This window comes from Thalassophryne amazonica, chromosome 9 (genome assembly GCF_902500255.1).
Source record: "Thalassophryne amazonica chromosome 9, fThaAma1.1, whole genome shotgun sequence".
NCBI lineage: Eukaryota > Metazoa > Chordata > Actinopteri > Batrachoidiformes > Batrachoididae > Thalassophryne > Thalassophryne amazonica.
The window spans coordinates 93,338,824-93,362,925 of record NC_047111.1 but is presented as its reverse complement, the minus strand read 5'-3'; the positions used below and the strand labels follow the sequence as shown (position 1 = coordinate 93,362,925).

General features: G+C 40.5%; 1 protein-coding gene and 1 long non-coding RNA gene across 2 annotated transcripts in view; one reads left to right on the top strand and one right to left on the bottom strand.

Moving 5' to 3' along the window:
* LOC117517666 (seizure protein 6 homolog) overlaps positions 1-24,102 on the bottom strand; it is a 480,354-nt gene that overhangs the window by 32,841 nt on the left and 423,411 nt on the right. Inside the window, exons 10-11 of the mRNA XM_034178776.1 lie at positions 16,006-16,202; positions 14,854-15,048 (exon numbers count right to left, since the gene is read on the bottom strand). Coding sequence (XP_034034667.1) covers positions 14,854-15,048; positions 16,006-16,202 — 392 coding nt within the window. The remainder of the gene's footprint in view (positions 1-14,853; positions 15,049-16,005; positions 16,203-24,102) is intronic.
* On the top strand, positions 1,251-23,157 carry LOC117517667. Its single transcript, XR_004562788.1, has 3 exons — positions 1,251-1,261; positions 3,913-3,917; positions 23,060-23,157. It is a non-coding gene; the product is annotated as an uncharacterized LOC117517667 (long non-coding RNA).

Sequence of the window (24,102 nt, the reverse complement as noted above, 5' to 3'; positions counted from 1 at the left end):
ATTAGCTAACAAGACTGAACAATGGACGTTAATAATTTCACTTTTGACTCACACGGCATTCCAACAGGGGGCAGTAAAACATGTCCATATTATAAGCGTACGTGCATGATTTTATTTAGTGAGTTCAATGTAAGTACATAATATAATTGTAAATATGTTAAAAATAAGTGGATTACACAAGAAAGTTATTGTTGTCCATTCGGCTGCGCCCGTATTGTTCGAGGTCGCCACAGTGGATACAGCCAGACCCGCATCGGTATTTGGCACAGGTTTTACGCCGGATGCCCTTCCTGACGCAACTCCAGTTTTAGCTAGAGAAACACACACAGCCGCTGGTGTTCCAAAGAAATCTCCCATCCAAGTACTAACCAGATCCTGCACTGCTTAGCTTCTAAGATCTGATGGGATCAGGCTTACACAGAGCAGACTGGCTGCGGATTACACAAGAAAGTGGAAACACTTATTTCCATTGTGGTCCATTTAAAACTCAAACAACAAAATACAAGTACTAATAAAATAAAAGGATAATAATAATAATAATAATAATAATAATAATAATAATAATAATAATAATAATAGTGTATATGAAAAAAAGAACCTAAACAATTTAAGCCATCACTTTAAAACAGTGAATTAACATGAAAAAATAATGTAATTAACAGGAAATAAAATGGTTGAGTTCTTCCTCTAAAAACAGTTGAGGTCTAAGGTCTAAGGTTCTGAAAACATTCTGTACTCACACACCATTCCAGCTCATAATAGAAACTTTGTATAATTTATTACCACCCTTGAAAAATGTCAGCTGCCTATTAGGGTTGGGTATCGAGAACAGGTTCTTTTCGGGTATCATTAAGAAATTATTTGATCCACCGACATCAATAGGCTTTTTGCTTAATGATTCCCTTATCGGCCCTTCAGAATGGCCGTTGTTTTTGAGGGTGTTTGTTGGGAAAAATGATAATTTCTCTGCGGTGATTACAGACGCTGCAGCAGATCTGTAATCAACTGTTTCTGCAGTACGGCTTTGCTTTGAACATTGAACAATGAGGCAGTGCTTCGATCCGCTGCTTCGTTGGATCTTTGCTTCGCTCCTCTTCAGAAGTGGCAACTCCACTTCTTATCCCCTCTGAAAGTCATTACAATACGTCAATTGTGAGTCACTTTTGTGTAAATTAAAGTGACTAACTGGGTCTCCTGTCTGGTTGTGAGAAAGAAACGAGAATCGTCCTCCATTCCATTTCTCCAAACGCTGTGCCGCTGAGTCAAGTTAGAAAGATAGAGTCTGCTCGGAATTAATAACTTCAAAATGAATCGCCGGTTATGAACTGCAATCGATCAAAATGTTTTTTTTTTTCCTCCCAAAATGAGATGTCCTGGCTGACGTGCAGCAGTCCAAGACTGTATGGCTGCAGACCTGCAGACTCCATCAGCCAGCTGAGTTCAGCTCAGAAGTATGGAGTGACAATTATGCCATTAATGTCTGAATGTCTGAAAGGAAATGCTTTTGACAAAAACTACATATTTTTTTTTCTATCTGTTTCTAGAGAGCAAGGATCCAGTGACCAATTTCATATTTATTTACTTTAAGACTCAATAAAATGTTGTTAACATAGAAATTCTGTTAAGCCTACTTTTAGTACAACAGAAAATTCACAGGAGGTATTGATAAGGGAATCGATAAGAAATCGGATTGATAAGCGGAATCGATAATGTATCAATATCAATAAAATCTTATCAATACCCATCCCTACTACCTATTTTATAAACACTACCTAATCTAGAGCCCTTGGATCCCCACGGGCAAAGAGCTAGTTTTAAACTTAAAGCTACAATGTGTAGGATTTGGTATCATCTAGTGGTGAGGTTGCAGACTGATTTGTGAATTCACCAGTCAATTTTTTGTTTCCCTTTACATTTTGCTTCTTTGACCATGGAGATTCAGGGTCACTTGCCTTCCTTTATGATAAACAATATGCATTGTTGAGACAGTTATTTTTGAAATGCAATAGGTTAGACATTATGTAATAAGAAATGTAACTTTTAATTAGTTCATCAGAGCAAAGTAGCATTACTTTTGATCAGTTTTTGATTACTTTTGCAACAAATGTTTTAAACTGGATAATAAAGCTGAAAAATCTTAAAAATATAAATTTAAACTTGGTAGTGTCAGGTTCACAACAGTGACTACTTTCAAACATTTAAGCCCCCATCACACATAGCAAGAATGTGAAGGAACCAGGCCAACATGGCAAAAATGCCCATAATCCGGACTCAGATGGGGGGAAAGAGGCATGTAGACTGTGGGCAGATCCCGTTCACACCTGCACGATCGAATCCAACTCATATTTACAGTTAGATGACACAGACTGCTGTCAGACGGCCATAAAAGGCGCTGAAGAAGGCCCAATGTCCAAATGTCTGAATGACAAACACAGGACCGGAGTGGGAACCAGTGCTCTGTGCTTCCTTTGCACAGTCCCTGCCGGTACTGGACATCGGAGTACAACCAATGTATGGACTGGACTCATGGCATATGTGTCCAAGCCGGCATTGGTGCGATCACTTACCCACTTATGCTATCACAGCTATGCTCCTCCTCCCCTTCCCAGTGCTCACTGACCTCATGTGCATGTGTGTGCATAGAACAGGTGCTGAAATGATGAAATGATCACTCAGTGTGTGTGTGTGTGTGTTTGTGTGTCTGTGTGTGCATTCGTGTTCATAACTGCTGGATGAGCCGTTGCGTGTTGTCAGCCACTGGACACTGTTTGCAGCTAAACGTTGCTGCATGCTAAACTTTGCTGCTTGTGCACACATGTGCACGTATTGTCAGCCACTGGACACCTTTGCTGAAAGTTTCTGGCAGTGGGCCAAGCTTTCCCACCATTCATCAGACGCAGCCTTTCCAGCAAATTTAATTTCTTTTTTTTTTGCTCACTGCAGCACAACGCAACTCTTTCCACAGCAGTGTCCGATTGGATTATCACATGGGATTTATTTATGCTGTGGTTGTTTGCAGCACACAGCAGCCAGGTAAGTGGCTTTTCACCACAGGCTGTGGTTCCTGGCTCCTGTCCACCCTGCGCTGTGAAACACTCCTGGTTCCGTGCTGGAGGCGAGATTTATGTTTAATAATGTTGTCATGGGCTGGCGAAACAGTTCCACATCATACCTCCTACAAAGTTAAATGCTGATCAAGTAATAATATGTATATTACAGTGGTGAGAGCCGTTCAGCTATGAGCGTGTGCTGTGCGACGCACTGACCAGCAGTGGCACGCGATGCTTTCGGTTTGATTGCACGCTAATTCACCTTCACTGCACATGATGAATGCCTGCTCATACATGTTATTACATAACAACATTTCCTTTGCCCTCCCTGGCCAGGGTCCAGTGGAGGTTGACATACATGGCACAACATGCTGGCAGGCTTTGCTGTGACTGGTCGATCTCAGAGCTCAATCAACCGCGATTAGACCATTTCAAATGCTGTTATGACGCCATTAGAATATGTAGATTGTGAATAGATGGCACACAAACTGCACATAGACTGCTGTCAGACTGCTCAGAGACTGCCGTCCGTCCATCTACAGACCGCACCCAAATACTTCCAGATTGGGGCCGGATGTGTCATTCTGACACCAGTTGGCCACAATCGGCATATGTGTGACACGGGTTATTACTAAACGTTCTTCAGTATGACTTGAATTAAGATTGCATGGTCCTGTGCAAAGAACATATGTTCCTCCCCTGCATCTCGAAGTGTCCCTCACTTTTATTTTTAACAATCCCACTGTTACAAAACTGACTGATTTGTGTGGAAGAAAAGTTGCTAGATTTGTTGAGTCACCAGATACAATTTTTAGTCATTAGGGAAGACCAAAAAGTTGCGAAATTGGCAACAATGAGACAGAGGTTGTTTGACGGCGAGACACGCGAAGCCTCCGCTCCTCTTTCCATGACAAAAACTCCTGTAACAGTGGAATGTGCCGTTCATTTCCAAACTGGATGCTGTGTTTTATCTGGGACGTCGTCTGACTAGCACAGGAATTGTGAAAAGATGTGGACATCAGCACTTTTTCGGCACATTGAGACAGACGTGTGGAGGAATTCCGTGCAGAGGAATTCCACGCGTCGCGGCGGTGCCGCATGGCTCAAAGCAATGCCGTGATGAAGCCTCACGGGACATGTTCTGGCATGTCCAGGCACATCCACAATTTCTCGGATAATCACTTGATGTAAAAACCACCGACAGCTGTCTGAACGCCATCTCCAAGCCGTCCTGTGAGACCAAAACGGAGGTGGTTTTGTCTCGCTCCAGTAGCGAATCCATCGTGACGTGCGAAGCCTCCGCTCGGCTTTCCATGACAAAATCTCTTGTTAAAAGTGAGCCGGAAAATGGTTGATGTCCAGCTCTTGTGATAACCAGAAAATGGCACACGATGGTCACGGATCCAGACAGCCATCCGTTTAGAAATGAAATGGTCGTTCAGCCTGTCGATGGCGGCTTCGGAGCGCGGCGCACCCCACAGCCACTGGGGGCCATCCTTAAAGTGACAGTAACACTCCTTATTCTCTACCAAGCCCGTAACATTTTCACCGAAAGCCAGATAAATATTTCTAATGGTTTCCAGCTGCCAGTCTCTAACAGTTTCTGAAAAAATTCTGATGGAAAAAAAGCCCAAATCATTCCGCCATTTCCTGGCAATGAAAATCTGATGAGGGGGCTGGACCACTCCTCACTCAAAGCCTGCTCACAGGCGAATGAAAAAAATAAGGTCAGATACTTTTCTAATAGACCTCGTATATGTATATATATATATGTATATATGTATATATATATATATATGTATATATCTGATATGTATGTATCTGACGGGAAGTAGGGCGAAACAGTCGCGACCCACGCCGGTCCTCTGGTTTGACAGCTGCAACACAATAGCTCTTGGAATCAATCAATACAGGCAGAGAAAGTTACCTCTCAATGAAGTTGATATCTCGGCGACGTGGTGGAGGTGTCATCCTGCTTTTATCCAGGGTAAGATGCAGATGATCGGTGACAGCTGTCATAGTTGATGAGCGACAGCTGTCACCTCGGCTGTTCCTGTAAGGCTGCAGCGCCCTCTCATGCCTGAAGCCCGCACTTCAGGCAGGGCGCCCTCTGGTGGTGGGCCAGCAGTACCTCCTCTTCTGGCGGCCCACACAACAGGATTTCCCCTTCTATATAAATGTTTAATTTATACAGTCCTTTTTAAAATGATACACTACATACAGTATTTAGTGTATGATGCTCCCAGGTTTTAGGCAAAATATTATTATTATTATTATTATTATTATTATTATAATTATGTGCAAAACATTCTTTGAAATGGCTATAAACATGGCCAAGAGGGACTCTCTTTTAAAACTCTATGTTTCTTCAGCCCCCGACGAGGAACTATTTTTGTTTTCCAAAATCAGGATGCTTATGTGGATAAGTTTTCATCAGGCTGTGATGATGAATCTGACTGAAACAAACAGGTAAGATAAGGCTATCATATAGATATCATACCTATAATGATACACCAATATGATTGGATAAAACACTAAAGAATAAATAGCAATACACCCTTGTGATATTTTTTGCAGACCGGTAATATTTTTCATACCACCCGAGTAAGTGAATGTCGCCTTGGTAATCAGCCAATCCATACATATGTTGTGACATCACGGCACATGCGATCCTAGATACTGTCAATGTGTAATTTAATACAGTGGTCCCTCGCTATATCGTGGTTAACCTTTCGCGGCCTCGCAGTTTCGCAGATTTTTTTAGTGCAGTTTTGCATGCTTCTTCTTTTTTCTTTTTTTTTAACAGCGCATTGTGTTCCGCGTCCTTATCAGGCGGGCCGGTCGCAGCACTGGTCGGCATCACCGCGATTACTCTCACTGCCTCCGATGCGCTTACTGAGTCTGTGGGCTCGATAAGCGCAGCAGCGGGCCACTCACACCGCCCCCGTCTGCTGTGCCGAGCTGCATCCAACTCCAGCAACAGGTCCAGGTACTACGCTCGCTGTTTTGATGCGCAGCGCCCGCTGCATGGTCTCGGTAACCGCAGCCGCAGAGCTCCGTGGCCATGACTTGGATCCTTTGTGGGTCCCACATCCGTACCCCTGGAGGCAGTGAGCAAAGGGAGAGCACGTGCATTGTGTTCTGCGTGCATTTATCATTTATAGGTATATGATAAAATCATTATCAAGTTGTTCAGAAAACCATACACCCTTTTGACCTTCGGCCTCAGAGTGTATAAAGCCATATTCATTGGTGAACAACTTGATAACTGATAATATATCTGAATTTATATCATGTTTCTGGGGCTCACGTTGGCTGTGGCCTCTCCCATGTTTAAACACTGACTGAAGTCAAATAACATTGGGACTTAAGTGTCTTTCAACAAGTATTTTTAGTTTCAAACCCAAAAGTGAGGAATTGTGGGTCGCCGTCACGTTAGTGGCTGCATCTATAACTGAGTGAGTCAGACTCTATTTTAGAAAAGCGTATAAACAACCAGCCAAATTTGTCCAGACACAGGCGCTGTTTATGACAATCTTGCTGATCACACCTGAACTTTGTGAAACTTTTTTCAGTCTGTCTTATCGACATTCTCCCTCTCTTACACATAGAATTCAATATGGATATATTACGGTGTGAGCTTGGTCCCCACACACACACAAATGTTATACAATTTTTTACCAATCAGATACTGTACATTCTTTATAATTTTTATTTTATCGATTTATTAATTATCAAAAACAAAAAAATAAAACTCATAAAAAGGGCGGAAAATGCATGTTTTATTATGTTTTATTAAAAAATAATAATAATTGTATTTGGGCTAGCCCTTCTTTAACTTTAACTGTTATATGTAAGTAGTTACTCCCCAATACTGCCAGTATGTATCATAAGAGGATTCTCAACCTGTTAGCCTGCTTTAGTAACCAGTTCACAGTGGAGGGGAGCTACCACAACTCCATCTTCTTTTTTAAGTCTTCTAGGTACACTGCAAAGTGTGAAAGGTGGAGTAAGTTGGCTTCTTTTGGGCTACTGTACATCCACTCTTACTGCAAAAATAATTGAATGATGAATAGAGAAAGCAGAACATAAACACTGAAGGATCTCAGGAGTGTGAATGCATGCATGCTTTGACCATCAAGCCAAACAGCTACGGTAACAATCGTCAGTTTGAGATTTGTTAGCGGCTCTGTTTTTCTATACCCCCAGGCGGTATTCCCGCTGGTTTAATTTTAACCTTTGCGTGCCCTCTTGTGTGTCAGAGCTTCAGGCAATAAAACAAATCACTTATGCTGTATTTCGTGCTCGGTGTAAGATGCGTGCTGCGTACTGTGAGAATCACTGGAACGAGTCAAACTGATAACTGCATAAGATAAGCAGACAAACGCACAGATGCTGCATAGCTGATCAGTCACAGACCTTTTAAGAGCAGCAACTGATCTGACGGCAGAAGAGCACGTGTGGCACATTTACAAAACAAGATGAACACTGCGCCTGAGTGTGCACAGTGTGCATGTGTGTGAAAAGCTGGATAAGTGGCTCAGAGTAGTTCGCTGCCAGAGCATATTCATTTCAAAGCCAACGCTGAGACACACAGGGGAAGTGGGAGCACAGAGGCTTCGCAGCTAATCTGGTCAGAGAGTGAGCTGGAAGCGATGAAGAATTCTTAATACTGTGGGTGTTTTTTTTGGAGGGGGGGGGTCTAATTAATGACCTCAACCCCAGAAACACTTCCCAGTGTGAATGTTGTAGTCTACATGACTGACAACTAGAAAGCATGAAATGACGAAGTACTGAACATCTGCCTGACCTCCCCATGCGGTTCCTAGTGCGACACGTGGGTGTGGTCTCTTACACTTGGATATCAAGCAGGATCCGCTTGTCCTCTTCCACATGGATGCCCCAGATGCAGTCCTGCCCTTTGTCATATGCCTCAGGCCAATTAGGAGACAACACCACGCCAGCAGAGTCTGTGATCTCCCCACTGCACACGGCTACAGCACAAACACAAACCACAGTGACACACGGAAGCATCTGACACACAGCCAGTTCTATAAATATGACATATTAACATGCACAGTTAACTCCAGAAGTATTCGATTTTGTTATTGTCATTGTCTACCGCAGCACAGTGGAGCTAAAGCATGTAGTGAATTTAAGTGCAAAAGTTAAATTGAAATTAGGTATAAAACAAAACAAAAAAAAACAACAAAAAAAAAAAACACCACCAACAACAAAAAACAACTTCTAAACTTAATGGGCTTGATTTACTGATTTAATTATATAGGACCTGAAAAAAGTGATTTTGGTTTACTAACAGTGCACAATGAGGTCTGTGTCTTTCCACTGTACAAAATACAGTGGATCCAAAAAGTATTCACAGTGCTTCACTGTTTCCACATTTTGTTTTATTACAGCCTTCTTCCGAAATGGAACAAATTAATTTTTCCCCTTAAAATTCTACATACAATATCCCATAATGACAATGTGAAAAAGGTTTTTTGAGATATTTGCAAATTTATTAAAAATAAAAAAACTGAGAAATCACATGTGCATAATTATTCACAGCCTTTGGCATGGAGCTCAGAACTGAGCTGAGGTGCATCTTGTTTCCACTGTTAATCCTTGAGATGTTTCTACAGCTTAATTGGAGTCCACCTGGGGTAAATTCAGCTGATTGGACATGCTTTGGAAAGGCATATGCCTGTCTACATATATATTGATTGTGCATATCAGAGTACAAACCAAGCATGAAGTCAATGGAAGGAATTGTCTGTAGACCTCAAAGACATGATTGTCTTGAGGAAGTATTCTGGGGAAGAAACATTTCTGCTGCTTTGAAGGTCCTAATGAACACAGTAGCCTCCATCATCTGTAAATGGAAGATGTTCGGATCCACCAGGACTCTTCTTAGAGCTGGTGCCCATCTAAACTGAGCAATCAGGGGAGAAGGACCTTAGTCAGAGCACCAACATTACTCTGTTGGGAGAGGAGAACCTTCCAGAAGGACAACCATCTCTGCAGCAATCCACCAATCAGACCTGTATGGTAGAGTGGCCACATGGAAGCCACTTTTTAGTAAATGGCACATGGCAGCCTGCCTGGAGTTTGTCAAAAGGCACCTGAAGAACTCTCAGACCATGGTGTGAATGCCAGGCATCATGTTTGAAGGAAACCAGGCATGGTGTGGAGATGTTTTCAGCGGCCGGATTGAGGGAAAGGCGTGGCATCAGGACAACTCTGTGAATGTCCTTGAGAGGACCAGCCTGAGCTCAGACCTGAATCTGATTGAACATCTCTGGTAAGATCTGAAAATGCTGTGCACTTGCTCCCCATCCAACCTCATGGAGCTTGAGAGATGTTGCAAAGAGGAATGGGCAAAACTGCCCAATGCTGGGTGCACCAAGCTTGTGGCATCATATTCAGGAAGACTTGAGGCTGTAATTGCTGCCAAAGGTGCATCAACATAGTATTAAGCAAAGGGTGTGAATACCTATGTGCATGTGATTTCTTAGTTTTTTATTTTTAATAAATGTGCAATTTTTTTTTTTTTCATTTTGTCATTATGTGGTGTTCCGAGTAGAATTTTGAGGGGAAAAATGAATTTACTCCATTTTGGAATAAGGCAACATAATAAAATGTGAAAAATTGAAGCACTGTGAGTACTTTCCAGATGTACTGTGTACGTAGTGTATATTGTCCATTTAACATGACTGACCTTATGAATATGCAATTTGGAGTGTGTGAAATATTGTGGGTGCAAATAAGTGATGTTTGCACACATAACATGATTTATCAAGGCTAAAAGCAATCTTAGGGGCTGACAATGTATCTGTAATTTAGCATGTTTGACACCTTGGAGCTAGCTGACCCAGTTTTGCACAATCAGTGCTGACATGCATAATTCCCTGTGAGCTGTTTTTGTATGCATTTCTTTATTTTCACTCAATCGTCTTTAACACAGAAGAGAACAAAATTAAAAACAAATTTATAATGGCCAATTTTAACAAAACAAATCCACTGCCTAAATAAAATTGTGACATTTATCATACCTTTATATGTGTTAGGAGGGAATCCCTTTGCTAAATATTGAACTCATTTTCATGTAATGGATGATGGTAGAGGCTATGCTCTGTGATGTTCTGTTTTCGTGAGGTGTTCATTGCACCACCAAGGAGGGGGAAGCAGAGTTCCCAAATGATGTGATGAGATTCAACTGGACCTGCATGTAGTATAAGAGAGACTGTGGAACAGCAGAATGGGGATCACTCGTGAACGATGCTTTGAAACTCCAGATGCAACCTGCGCAGTTATTTCCAGAAAACCATATTGAATTTAGTGAACTTTGGTAACCAGTTTGTGGCTTGAGGTGAGGGTCCAGCTACTTTAACAAATCTGAACAACATGCCACTGATGGAGCAGGCTGCTTCTGTGGTGCTATACAGCTTGGACTGCCAGCAGTTTGGACAAGAGCAAGTCAGATCAGTGACCTACCTCAGCCAGGAGGTCACAGGTCAGCTCGTGCCACCTTCATCTGAATTTAAAGCCAGTTCATTTTTCCCCATGTTTGGCCACTTCAACACACTAAAGTCTTAGGATTAGCATGGCGCAGTCTACATTAACACCCCCTCCCCCCAGACCCAGCTAGCCCATTAGTCTAGCCCAGTGGTGTTCAAAGACATTCCACAAAGGACCAAGATGGTGCAAGTTTTCTTTTCAGTCACTGACTCCAGCAGGTGATTTCACTGATGAAAATCACTTTGAGCAGATGGGATGAGTTCATCAGTGAAATCACCTGCTGGAGTCAGGGGGTGCAAAGAAAACCTGCACCCTCTTGGCCATTTCTGGAATGTCTTTGGACACCACTGGTCTACCTGGGCAAGTGGTTGGCTTGTCAATAACATTTTTGGGGGCTTGTCCGGGACCTATTTGAGGACATATGAGTGTGTATCTTCACAAAAGTTGTTTTGCAGGCTAGCTATAGTAACCGAGTTACATATAATAATTCTGGTTGGCTAGCCTGTAACACTATGTAACAGAAATACACTGAAAAAATAAAAACAGCACTTTTGTTTTTGCTCCTATTCTTCGTGAGCTGAACTCAAAGATCTAAAACATTTTCTATATACACAAAAGACCCATTTCTCTCAAATATTGTTCACAAATCTGTCTTTATGTTAGTGAGCACTTCTCCTTTGCCAAGATAATCCATCCCACTTCACAGGTGTGCCTTAGGCTGGCCACAATAAATGGCCACTGTAAAATGTTCAGTTTTATCACACAGCATAATGACACATATGTCACAAGTTCTGAGAGGGCATGAAATTTGACATGCTGACTGCAGGAATGTCCATGAGAGCTGCTGCCCATGAACTGAATGTTCATTTCTCTACCATAAGCCATCACAGAGGTCTTTCAAAGAGTTTGGCAGTACATCGAACCAGCCCAGGACCTCCACATCCAGCATGTTCACCTCCATGATCATCTGAGACCAGACACCCGGACAGCTGCTGCACCAGTTGGTTTGCAGAACCAAAGAATTTCTGCACAAATTGTCAGAAACCATCTGAGGGAAGCTCATCTACATGCTCATCGTCCTCATTGGGTTCTCGACCTGACTGCAGTTCGTCGTCGTACCTGACTGAGTGGGCAAAGGCTCACATTCGATGGCATCTGGCACATTGAAGATGTGTTCTCTTCACGAATGAATCCTGGTTTTCACTGTTCATGGCAGAAGGCATGTGGCATTGTGTGGGTGAGCGGTTTGCTGTTGTCAACATTGTGGATTGAGTGGCCTATGGTGGCAGTGGGGTTATAGTATGCGCAAGTGTATCTTAGAAACAAAAACACAGGCACATTTTATTGATGGCATTTTGAATGCACAGAGATACTTTGATGAGATACTGGGGACCATTGTTGTGCCATTCATCCATGACCATCACCTCATGTTGCATCATGAAAATACATGGCCCATGTTGCAAGGATCTGCACACAATTCCTCAAAGCTGAAAACATCCCAGTTCTTGCATGGCCAGCATGCTCACCGGACATGTCACCCATTGAGCATGTTTGGGATGCTCTGGATCTGCATATATGACAGCGTGTTCCAATTCCTTCCAATATCCAGCAACTTTGCACAGCCACAATGCCAGCCAAAGAGCACAGTGATGCCACACCAACATTTAAAAGTAGAATTTGTGTAGAGAAAATGTTGCATTAACTTTTAAACAATTAAGTTCACTCACAATGAAATATCTGGGCTATTGTTCATAAAATCAGCCATTTTCCAATATATTAGCATAGGGTTGGAAATTTGACCTTCTGACAAATGAAACTGATGAATGTGGCCTTTTTTCTTCAGGATGATACCCCTATTTACAAACTGGCAACGGTGGGCACAGCTAACCCAAAAGTTAGCTTTGATAACAGATAATCAGCTAACTGAAAAGTTATCTTTTATAAAGCTAAACCGATAAACCGCCCAAAATTTATCGGAAGCTACAGCTAACCGATAACGTCCAATATTGTCTCCAGTACACTTGCAACTACTAACAAGCTGAGTTTTAGTTTTAACACCACAATTGCTTCTGGTAGCATCAAAGACAACCACAGACCCAAACAATGTCAGCACTTCTGTCTATAAGCACCCTGCCCCCTGCTGGACACTCCTGTTTACTATATAGCTTGCAGTCGAGACGCAGCTGAGAGAACAGTGAAGCCCAAATCTCTCCTCAAAAACATTATCGCTGTGAGCCAGAGGTCTTGGAAAATAAAGCAGTGCTGAATTATGGTTTGGATTTAAAAATGAAATTAATACCGATAGAATAACTCCATTAATGTCAATTCTGTCATTTGTAAGTTAAAATAAACATATATCTTTTAATGTTAAATAATGCACTAATTCCAAAGTTTTGTAACAAACACAGACAGATACGAAAGGGATTATGGGTAAAATGTGCCTCCGCTAAACACTGATTGGTTGACTCATTCATTCTATTTAAAAACCAACATGTTAATGTGAGGTGTGTGTTGGGTGTTTACTGAAGAGGTACAGCTGGACCGAGCCGATTGCGTTGGCACGTGCACGCGCACGGAACAGTGACATGATGATTTGATTGAGTTAACTGACGCTGCTACACACACACACACACACACAAATCCACTCCCCTGTAAGCCATCTGGATGCATGAAGAGTTGCTGAAAAGCTGGAACATACCATTCAATTAAATATTTGTACCATTGAACTCATAAACATTCATTATTTGTATACCATTGACAACATTTTTGACCATCAGGATGAAAATGTCTACACTACAGGGGTTCAACTGCTGCAGCAACAATGGAAGAATTGCTTGGACTTCAAAGGGGACAATGTTTAAAAAAAAAAACCACAACTATCTCTTCTCACAAGGCAGTCCATGGGCCAAATTCCAGTTAAAGGGACTAAACAACACTTACAATCCAGGCTCACATTATATGTCATGGTCCACACAAAAATGTAAGATAGTCTTCCCAGGGTGGCACCTATAGCCAGGTAGAGGGGGTCAGTGAAGGATTACACAAGGATTAAAATTGATAAATTCTCCAATCATATTGAAATGTATATAACAGTATCTGTCTGATCATAAAGATTCCAAAAAGGTATAGAATGGACTATATATGACAGACTGTTATGGAGTTATAAAATCAGCAACACGAGTGCTCTGACAGCACAATATCCCCTGCTGGCAAATGCTGCTTTGGTACAAATGCTTGCTACATTCTGATGACAATTCAAAGTATCTGATAACATTTGTTTTGTGAACACACATCAGCTATTTGCACTTCTAGCAAAAACTGTAAAATTAGCTAATTTTAGTGAAGAATTTCTTTAATAAATCAAGAGAAACATTTCTTGCTAATGAATCACAGGATATACTAATAAATCTATCAAACAATAGTATAATATGTGTATAATCAAGATATATCAAGGACTTCCACAAAATTCCTCCAAAAATTGTGAGTTGATTTCAGAATGCAGACACCCATTCATGAAACGGACAGAGCCTAGATTTGTTAATCAAAGGCCATAACTCTGGTAAAATAGGCCAAACTTGATTGATATGATAATATGCACATTACCAACCTATAACAAGGACTTGTACCAAGTTTCATGAAATTCCTCCTAAAATTGTGAGAGGAGTTGATCTTAGAATGCTTACACTCTTTTTGGGACAGACGGGCAGACAGACAGACACACAGACAGATGGAAATTTATCACGACATAATCCCTCTTCAGGCCTTTGGCCAGCAGGGGATAAAAATGGTGACAAAGATGAATTTCAATTTGTGCAGGACTCAAAAGTTAAAGTTAAAAGATTATTGCTTGAATTAATTATAGTTTTAAAAAATTGTTTGCGCCATCTGTCGTGCATCACATTACGGTGCAACATATGTCATAATGTCACAGAATCCAGTGGTCGTTGACCTTGTCATTACTCTAGACCAAGCATTCAACATGGTCAAAATATGCCATTGATTAATCCTGAGCTCACCCAATCTTTCACAGACCCTTACCCGGCTATAGCTGCCACTCTGGGGAGGCTTTCATACATCTTATCGTGGGCCATGGTACATGAAGACTGGACTGTCAGTGCTGTTTAGTCCCCTTAGGTGGTACAGATTAGGTCAAAATAGACTTTGAGCTCATGGGCTAAAGGTGTCATGTCTAGCTGGTTAAATTTTCATCAAACTGTGCGTGTGAGGATTTTAACACTGCAAATACCAAATCAAATGCAACAGAAAGCTTTGGAAGTCACTTTACCCTCCTCACATCTCGGCACATCACCACTCCAAGAAAGATCCCACTGGCACATGAGGATCTCTGAGCCCACCAACTCATATCCAGGGTAACACTGGTAGGTGATCACAGTGCCATGAATGAGATCAGGGTGGGACGTGCTCTTCCAGCCGTTTGTGATCTCTGGCAGCTCGGAGCAAGTGTCGTTTCTTGGCACCTCTGTTGGTATGAGACAGAACAGACGGTGTTCATCTCAGACATAATGATAAGTCAAATGAATGAATGAATTTATTTGGCACACACATACTTAACAAAAACTCATTAACAAAAAATAAAACAATTTCACAGTTTTTGCAGCCGAAAGGGTGTAAGCAGAAGCAAAAGCTTGTAAACACCCAACCCTTTTACCATTTATATATATATATATATATATATATATATATATATATATATATATATATATATATATATATATATATACTCATAACAACAAATACCCCCAAAACCAAGCACAGACAATATAGATTAACCAATGAACTAAAATTTCTCAACACAACAGAACAAACATAGTGCACAACACTCAATCCAAAAAACAATAACAAAATCAGTAATCCTAATTCTTCATATAACAAGTAATTATATTGTTTTTATAAAGTCTTTTAAAGCCAACTATGGTCCCAAAATTTCAAAATTTGTAAATCGACAAATAGTGGTTTATTCCTGATAACTCTTATAGCTTTCTTTTGTAATAAAAATATTGGATTTGTATGTGTTTTATATGTGTTTCGCCAAACTTTAATGCAATAGGTCATATATGGAATAGTGCATCTAACGAATGTTGGGAGAGGAAGTCTTGTGCTTTATACATCATCAGTTTGAACATTAAATATCTTGTCTTGGTGGTGTATTCAATTGAATATAGGTTGAAGAGGATTTGCAAATCATTGTATGCTGTTTTTATTTACATTTCACACAACGTCCCAACTTCATTGGAATTGGGGTTGTAATAAATTTATACTTAAATTCCTGGGCTTATTTACAAATATAATAAACTTTGTTTACCAAGATGAAGCGATAATTTCTTTGAATCAAACCATCATTATACATAACAGCTTTCATGGATCTTTAAAATGCAGAATATCAGAGTTTTGACAACAGGAGAAACCATAGACTCACCAAAGAAGTGGACCACAAAGCCGTTGTTGTAGCCATAGATGTTGGTGGCCGGATCGGACTGGAACTGAATCGTGACATCAGCCATTGAAGTGTAGAGTTTGAAGTGGGGTCGTGTGCCACTGTATTGGCCCAGGATATTAGCTGTCAGGTCATCTCCATCATAGAAGGTCAGAAGGTCATTCTTCCCCACATGGAAACTACAGAGGACACATGACATATAAATATCCTACAATACAGTGTTAACAAACTGAGTGGCTGCAAACAATGATGCTTAAAGTGAATATAAGAGCCTTATCAACGCCTGATGGTCTTCACTAAATATTATAAAAGCTGATGATGCAAACGAGTGTCCACACTGACTGAAGATTTTAAATCCTGATCATACTTGCTGAGATTGAAAACAAAACCCTAAATAATTCAGGTCTCATTTGTCCTGACACTCACACTGCTCTCATGAATATGCGATGTGCATAACTGCAAATATGAGCACATCACAATGGGATCAAATCCAGTTTTCCAGCTCACTTCTGTAAGGAAACTGTCAAGAGGTGCTGATGCCCACTGAACTGCACAATTTACTAAATTAGACTTTGTTTTAGTTATAAAGCCTCAAAATGACCAGTTAAATGATGTGGAAGGAAATAAACCAGACAAATGTTTCCTGCAATGCACTAACCGTAATGTCACAACCCAATTCAAAAGTAGATATTTGCTTTGGTTGTTCCACTATTTTAGTGTCAAATTATTCCCAACTTATAAACGTTTGTGTTTTACTTCACCATGAGTTGAAATAAAAGTATTCAGCTGTGATTCTTTACATTTTGCTATGTTTATCTTTTCAGTTGAACAGTTTTGCTGTTCTGCTACTGGAACAGCAATGAGTTATTTAATTGGGGTCAAAGGTGAAAACAGGAATTTCTTGTCATTTTCAGAATCTGCTTAATGGCCTCACTGGTTACAGAAATTCAAGTAGATCAATTCAGCTCAGTTCATTTACAATGCATCTGGAAAGTATTCACAGCATTTTACTTTTCCATATTTTGTTTTGTTACAGCCTTATTCCAATATGATGTAAATTAATATTTTTCCTCAAAATTCTACTCACAACACCCCATAATGACAATATAAAAATATTATTTTTATTTTTGTAAATTTATTGAAAATGAAAAGCTAAGAAATCACATATACAGTAGTGTTCAGAATAATAGTAGTGCTATGTGACTATGTTTTGAGTATATTTCTTGTTGTTTCACAGGAAACAAGGTACCAGTAGATTCAGTAGTCACAAATCCAACAAGACCAAGCATTCATGATATGCACACTGTTAAGGCTATGAAATTGGGCTGTTAGTAAAAAAAGTAGAAAAGGGGGTGTTCACAATAATAGTAGTGTGGTATTCAGTCAGTGAGTTCATCAATTTTGTGGAACAAACAGGTGTGAATCAGGTGTCCCCTATTTAAGGATGAAGCCAGCACCTGTTGAACATGCTTTTCTCTTTGAAAGCCTGAGGAAAATGGGACATTCAAGACATTGGTCAGAAGAACAGCGTAGTTTGATTAAAAAGTTGATTGGAGAGGGGAAAACTTATACGCAGGTGCAAAAAATTATAGGCTGTTCATCTACAATGATCTCCAATGCTTTAAAATGGATAAAAAAAAACAGAGACGCGTGGAACAAAACAGAAAACAACCATCAAAATGGATAGAAGAATAACCAGAATGGCAAAGGCTCACCCATTGATCAGCTCCAGGATGATCAAAGACAGTCTGGAGTTACCTGTAAGTGCTGTGACAGAAGACGCCTGTGTGAAGCTAATTTATTTGTAAGAATCCCCCGCAAAGTCCCTCTGTTTAATAAAAGACGTGTGCAGAAGACGTTACAATTTGCCAAAGAACACATCAACTGGCCTAAAGAGAAATGGAGGAATATTTTGTGGACTGATGAGAGTAAAATTGTTCTTTTTGGGTCCAAGGGCCACAGACAGTTTGTGAGACGACCCCCAAACTCTGAATTCAAGCCACAGTTCACAGTGAAGACAGTGAAGCATGGTGGTGCAAGCATCATGATATGGGCATGTTTCTCCTACTATGGTGTTGGGCCTATATATTGCATACCAGGTATCATGGATCAGTTTGGATATGTCAAAATACTTGAAGAGGTCATGTTGCCTTATGCTGAAGAGGACATGCCCTTGAAATGGGTGTTTCAACAAGACAATGACCCCAAGCACACTAGTAAACCAGCAAAATCTTGGTTCCAAACCAACAAAATTAATTCCTCGCAGATGTGAAGAAATCATGAAAAACTGTGGTTATACAACTAAATACTAGTTTAGTGATTCACAGGATTGCTAAAAAAGCAGTTTGAACATAATAGTTTTGAGTTTGTTGCATCAACAGCAGATGCTACTATTATTGTGAACACCCCCTTTTCTACTTTTTTTTACTAATAGCCCAATTTCATAGCCTTAAGAGTGTGCATTTCATGAATGCTTGGTCTTGTTGGATTTGTGAGAATCTACTGAATCTACTGGTACCTTGTTTCCCATGTAACAATAAGAAATATACTCAAAACCTGGATTAATCTTTTTAGTCACATAGCACTACTATTATTCTGAACACTACTGTACATAAGTATTCACACCCTTTGCTCAATACTTTGTTCATGTACATTTGGCAGCAATTACAGCCTCAGGTCTTCTTGAATATGATGTCACAAGCTTGGTGCATCTCTCTTTGGGCAGTTCTGCACATTCCTCTTTGTAGCACCTGTCAAGCGCCATCTTGTTGGATGGGGAGCATCAGTGCACAGCCATTTTCAGATCTCTCTAGAGATGTTCCATCAGATTCAGGACTGGGGTCTGGGTGGGCCACTGAAGTACATTCACAGATTTGTTCTGAAGCCACTCCTTTGATATCTTGGCTGTGTGCTTAGGGTTGTTGCTGAAAGATGAACCGTTGACCCAGTATGAGGTCAAGAGTGCTCTGGAGCAGGTTTTTATTCAGGATGTCTCTGTACATTGCCACATTCATCTTTGCCTCAATCCTGACCAGTCTCCCAGTTCCTGCTGCTGAAAAACATCCACACAGCATGATGCTGCCACCACCATGCTTCACTGGAGAGATGATGCCTGGTTTCCTTCAAACATGACATCTGGCATTCACACCAAAGACTTCAATCTTTGTCTCATAAGACCAGAGAATTTTGTTTCTCATGGTCTAAGAGTACTTCAAGTGCCTTTTGGCAAACTCCAGGTGGGCTGCCATGTGCCTTTTACTAAGGAGTGGCTTCCATCTGGCCACTGTACCATACATGCCTGATTGGTGGATTGCTGCAGAGATGGCTTTCCTGCTGGAAGGTTCTCCTCTTTCCACAGAGGAATGCTGGAGCTCTGACAGAATGACCATTGGGTTCTTGGTCACCTCCCTGACTAAAGTCTCTTTCAAACTGGGCTTGTGATGCGTATGGAGTACACTGGAAAAATGCGCAGATTCGGCGTAGTCCCTGTGTAGGCTGTTGTGTGATGGTGCATGGTTGCATTCCTAGTCTTGCAGAATCACGCGCATTCTGTCCACGAGGAGTTGACGGTGAACATGTGCTCCCGCTGGCAATTGGTCCGTGAGCAGGTATTAATGGACTTTATTTAACTTGCCACAATCTTGAGAGAACTTGGAGGTGAAAGAAAGCTGCGTGCTGCAGCGACGATTGCACATGCAATCTGTCCATGAGAAGTGGACCGTGGACATGTCCTCTCGCTGGCATTCTATCCATGATGAGTGGACGTGGACATGTCCTTTGAATGTGGAAGCTTGGAAGCTTGTCCCGCCTCTTCTTCTGTGGATTTGAAGCTTCACTGCCAGCAAAGTCCAGCAGGATGGCTAAATCTATCAATGTGGTATGTACTGATAAAAAAAAATTAAAAGGATTTAAAATGGTATGCCACACCTCCTGAAGTGATTTTTATGGACGTGGTGAAGAGGTAAGCTATTGACCAAGACCAAAGATAAACAGTTTAAAACTTGAAATGTTATATTACAATTCAGTTCAATTTCTGAGCAAGCACACAGGCAGCAGTGGTAAGGAAAAACTCCCTCTGGTGTTGTTGAGGAAGAAACCTCAAGCAGACCAGATCGTTTAGTTTAGTTTATTAGTTTATTTAAGGGACAATGTACATCATTAAGCTCAAAGAGACAGAGATGCACCAGATTATAGCTAAATAGCTAATTTCCATCCACAGAGGGGTGACCCATTGCTTTGGCCATTCTAACAGTTACAAGGTTTTTTACAAATTTTAAAAGAATTTCTTTACAAACAGAACACACACACACACACACACACACACACACACACACACACACACACACACACACACACACACACACACCCACACACACACCACACACACACACACACACACACAAACAGAAAAGCAGTCATTAATTAAAATCAAAAAGCAGTCCATATTGCAGTCAGATGTCCTGGGGTGCAGGACATCTGTTAAAAGTCTTGTCAGTGCCTCAGATAAAGAGAAAAAGAGCAGAATCAGTTGGCCAAAAATAACTACCTAAGGCATTAGTTCACTAGCAGTAAATCAACAGACAAGCAGAGAGAATACTAAAGTGGTCACAAGGAGCTAGCTAGCTAGCTAACAGACCCAGAATTTTGATGTAGTGAGACTGCGACCTGTTCTGCTGCTATTACCTTAATGTTGATATGCCACAAAATGTGATTGTTTAAATGGTAAACATGATCTGCAATTAATTGTAGCAATTTGTTACACATTATTTGCCATTTGGTGAAATAACATCCGCACCTGTTGGGTGCTCTCTAAGTGAACTCTAGGTGGACAGCAAGACAAAGTGCAGAGCTATGGCAGAATGGAGAAACATCCATAGACAGAAAGAATGTACTATATACTACATGCAGTTGCATAATTATTTATATTTGTGTTCACCTTTTTGGTTGGGTTGTGACTTAGCCAGGTCAGTATGTGAGTAATGCAATTAAAAAAGAAATCTTATCAATAATTCAGACATTTAAGTGTGGGTTGTAACATTTTATATAACACTGATGTAAGGTTTGACAGAATCTCAGCTGACATTGATTAAGAATGCATTAACCTTTTCCATTTATAAATTATATGTCTCTGCTCTCTTTACAGAGCATCAGTGGAGCTTGACATTTATTCACACACAAGGGAGACAAAATGGTAAAAAAAATATAGTCACAGTCATTGTTGTTTCCTGCTAATACACAACAAACAGAGAAATCGTTCCTGTTTGCAAATATCGCAATACATGATGCAAACAGTATCTATCTACAGTATCTACCTATCTATCTATCTGATCATCGAAAAATCCATTCTTATATAACATGAAGTCACATTAGAGTATTTTATTAATAATACATGAATTAACATGACCCACAAGTCAGTGATTCACCACATGTGAGTTAAAGCCAGACCATTGTTGGATTGACTGGATCCCTGAAGTTTCTCTTCATTTGAGCCTTTTGAAAAGAGCACAAATAACGGATGCCAAGAATCATGTTCAGTAACGTTGCTCCCTCTGTTTATTTAGACAGTTAATGAGGCAATTTGCACCTCAGTTTCTCAATCTCTAGCTGTGAATAGGAGGTAGGTCTAACTGCAGTCTTGCAGTCATTACATGACACGCGTGCTACATGAAGCACCTACTTCACAGAGCAGTTTAAAAACCTTAATTCACACATCCAGATTAGGGTTAGGGTAGGGGTTATGATCTTCAATTACACCTTGCAGTACAGGGTTTAGGGGTTTGGATTGGGAGTTAGGATTAGGGCAAGGGATTTGGACAAGGGGTGAGATTTAGGGTATGGGGTCAGAGTTAAAGTTAGGGTGAGGGATTAGGAATTATGGTTATTGGTTCGAGTTAGGGTAGTGTGTGACAATTAGGGTTTGTGGTTAAGGTTACAGTTGTGGTTAAGGTTACAGTTATGTTCCCAATTTCATGGGAACATAAATTCTTTTCTGTCCTTTAATATATTTTCAGAATTCCAAATATCTGGAGACAGAGTGATTTTATCAGCATCTCATCTAACATAAGAAATATCGACCCACAATGCATTGCTTTGTCAACATCCTTTTTTCTTCTTCAGTCAGAAAAAATTTTCAGCCTCTTTGTTTACAATGTCCAATGTCCAAGGTTTTTTTTTTTTGCTTTTTTGCATATGTCTACGAGAAAGCCACGCAGCGTATCCAGTTTTGCAAGTGTATGTCAATGAAGGCTTGGAGAAGAAGTGACGTTGCGATAGTGATCTCAAGCAGTTAGCACTGCTAGGTGTTCATGATGTACTGTTATATTTAAACATTTGGGCACCCCCGATGATTTCCATGATTTTCCTTTACAAATCATTGGTTGTTTGGATCAGCAATTTCAGTTAAATATATCATATAGCAGACAAACACAGTGATATTTGAGAAGTGGAATGAAGTTTATAGGATTTACAGAAAGTGTGCAATAATTCTTTAAAAAAAAAGCAGGCTCAGAAACCAACAAACCTGACTGAACTGGACATGTTTTGTAAAGAACGGTCCAAAATACCTTCAACCAGAATCCAGACTCTCATTGGAAGCTATAGGAAGCATTTAGAGGCTGTTATTTCTGCAAAAGGAGGATCTACTAAATATTGATATATTTTTTTTCTGTTGGGGTGCCCAAATTTATGCACCTGCCTGTTTAAATAATTATTGCACACTTTCTGTAAATACTAGAAACTTCATTTCACTTCTCAAATATCAGTGTGTTCATCTGCTATATGATATATTTAACTGATTTATAAAGGAAAATCATGGAAATTATCAGGGGTGCCCAAACGTTTGCATACAACTGCATATGTTTACCGGCTTACTGACTGTAACTGGACAAAAGAAAGAATCAAAAGACACAAAGTGACAATGGCAATCTGATGTTTAATGACTGTCATGTGGAACTTAGAAATATGTAAGGTTATGAAGCCCCGTGAATCAAGAAGCAGTGTCAGACAGCAGGATGATATTCTCTGCAGATGCTGTAAGATGTAAAATCAGCGGGATGCCGTTGGGTTGCAGGGTATGTATTTGTTGTTTGTTACTTAGTTTGTCCAGTTTGGTTTACACTTATTGGATGTATTTTTATCATTGGCTGGGTCAATTAGAGCACAACTGGAAAAATGTTTGACTGTAAATCTCTTCAAAATAAGGTAAATAATAATTATGCGCCTCGTACAGTGGCTCAGATGTGGCTATATCCGGTATGGAGAATTATGCAGCTTTTTCTATTCAGTTTTCACTGAAGCCTTGGCTTTGTGGCCTTCAGTGTTTTCAACATCATCGTCTTTTCGAAATCACCAACAAAACAACACCAATGTTCTTCCTTCTGGGCAAAAATGCAACATCTGCAAATGCTTTTTACATACAAAGGGGAATTTTGATCTGGTGTCAAACAAGATGCAACATCAACACTGCAGACGAAAACTGTCAGATTTATTGTCTGGAGCGCTACTAAATCAAACCATTGTCTACCTGACAAACTGTAACCTTTCCTTCTGGCTGGGTTCCTTTATAGTCTGCCAGTCCCTTTTTGTCATCAAGAATGCTGCACTCACCCTTGGTTTAAATTCTCCCTCTGACCCCATCTGGCTGCACTTTCTGCCTGAGGTGTATTCAAACCCTGGTGACAGCACAGAATGCCAAACTCCAGACTTACACAGCAACCGTCCAAATGAGTCACCTTCCTTCTCTGCGGCAAACTGGCTATTACTTCCCTCAAATGCCATCCCACCTGTCTCCTTTGATGGTTTCCACTCCACTCAGGAAAGCAATCGCTCCTCCTGTGTTGCAAACAGATCACTTCAAGAAATACGTCACACCCTCCCTATGCGTCCCTTCACTTCCCTGTCATCCCATCTGGTTATTGCAAAAATCCGAAGGACTCCACCAAGTCTACAATTTCACAATTGATTTTACAACAAAATATAAATTCGAGCCATTTGCAGGGTTAGTTGGGGGGTTAAGATCAACTTTAAGCCCTTCCAAACATTTTCACACATCGTGATGGAAGAACAAGTCTCTGAATAGAT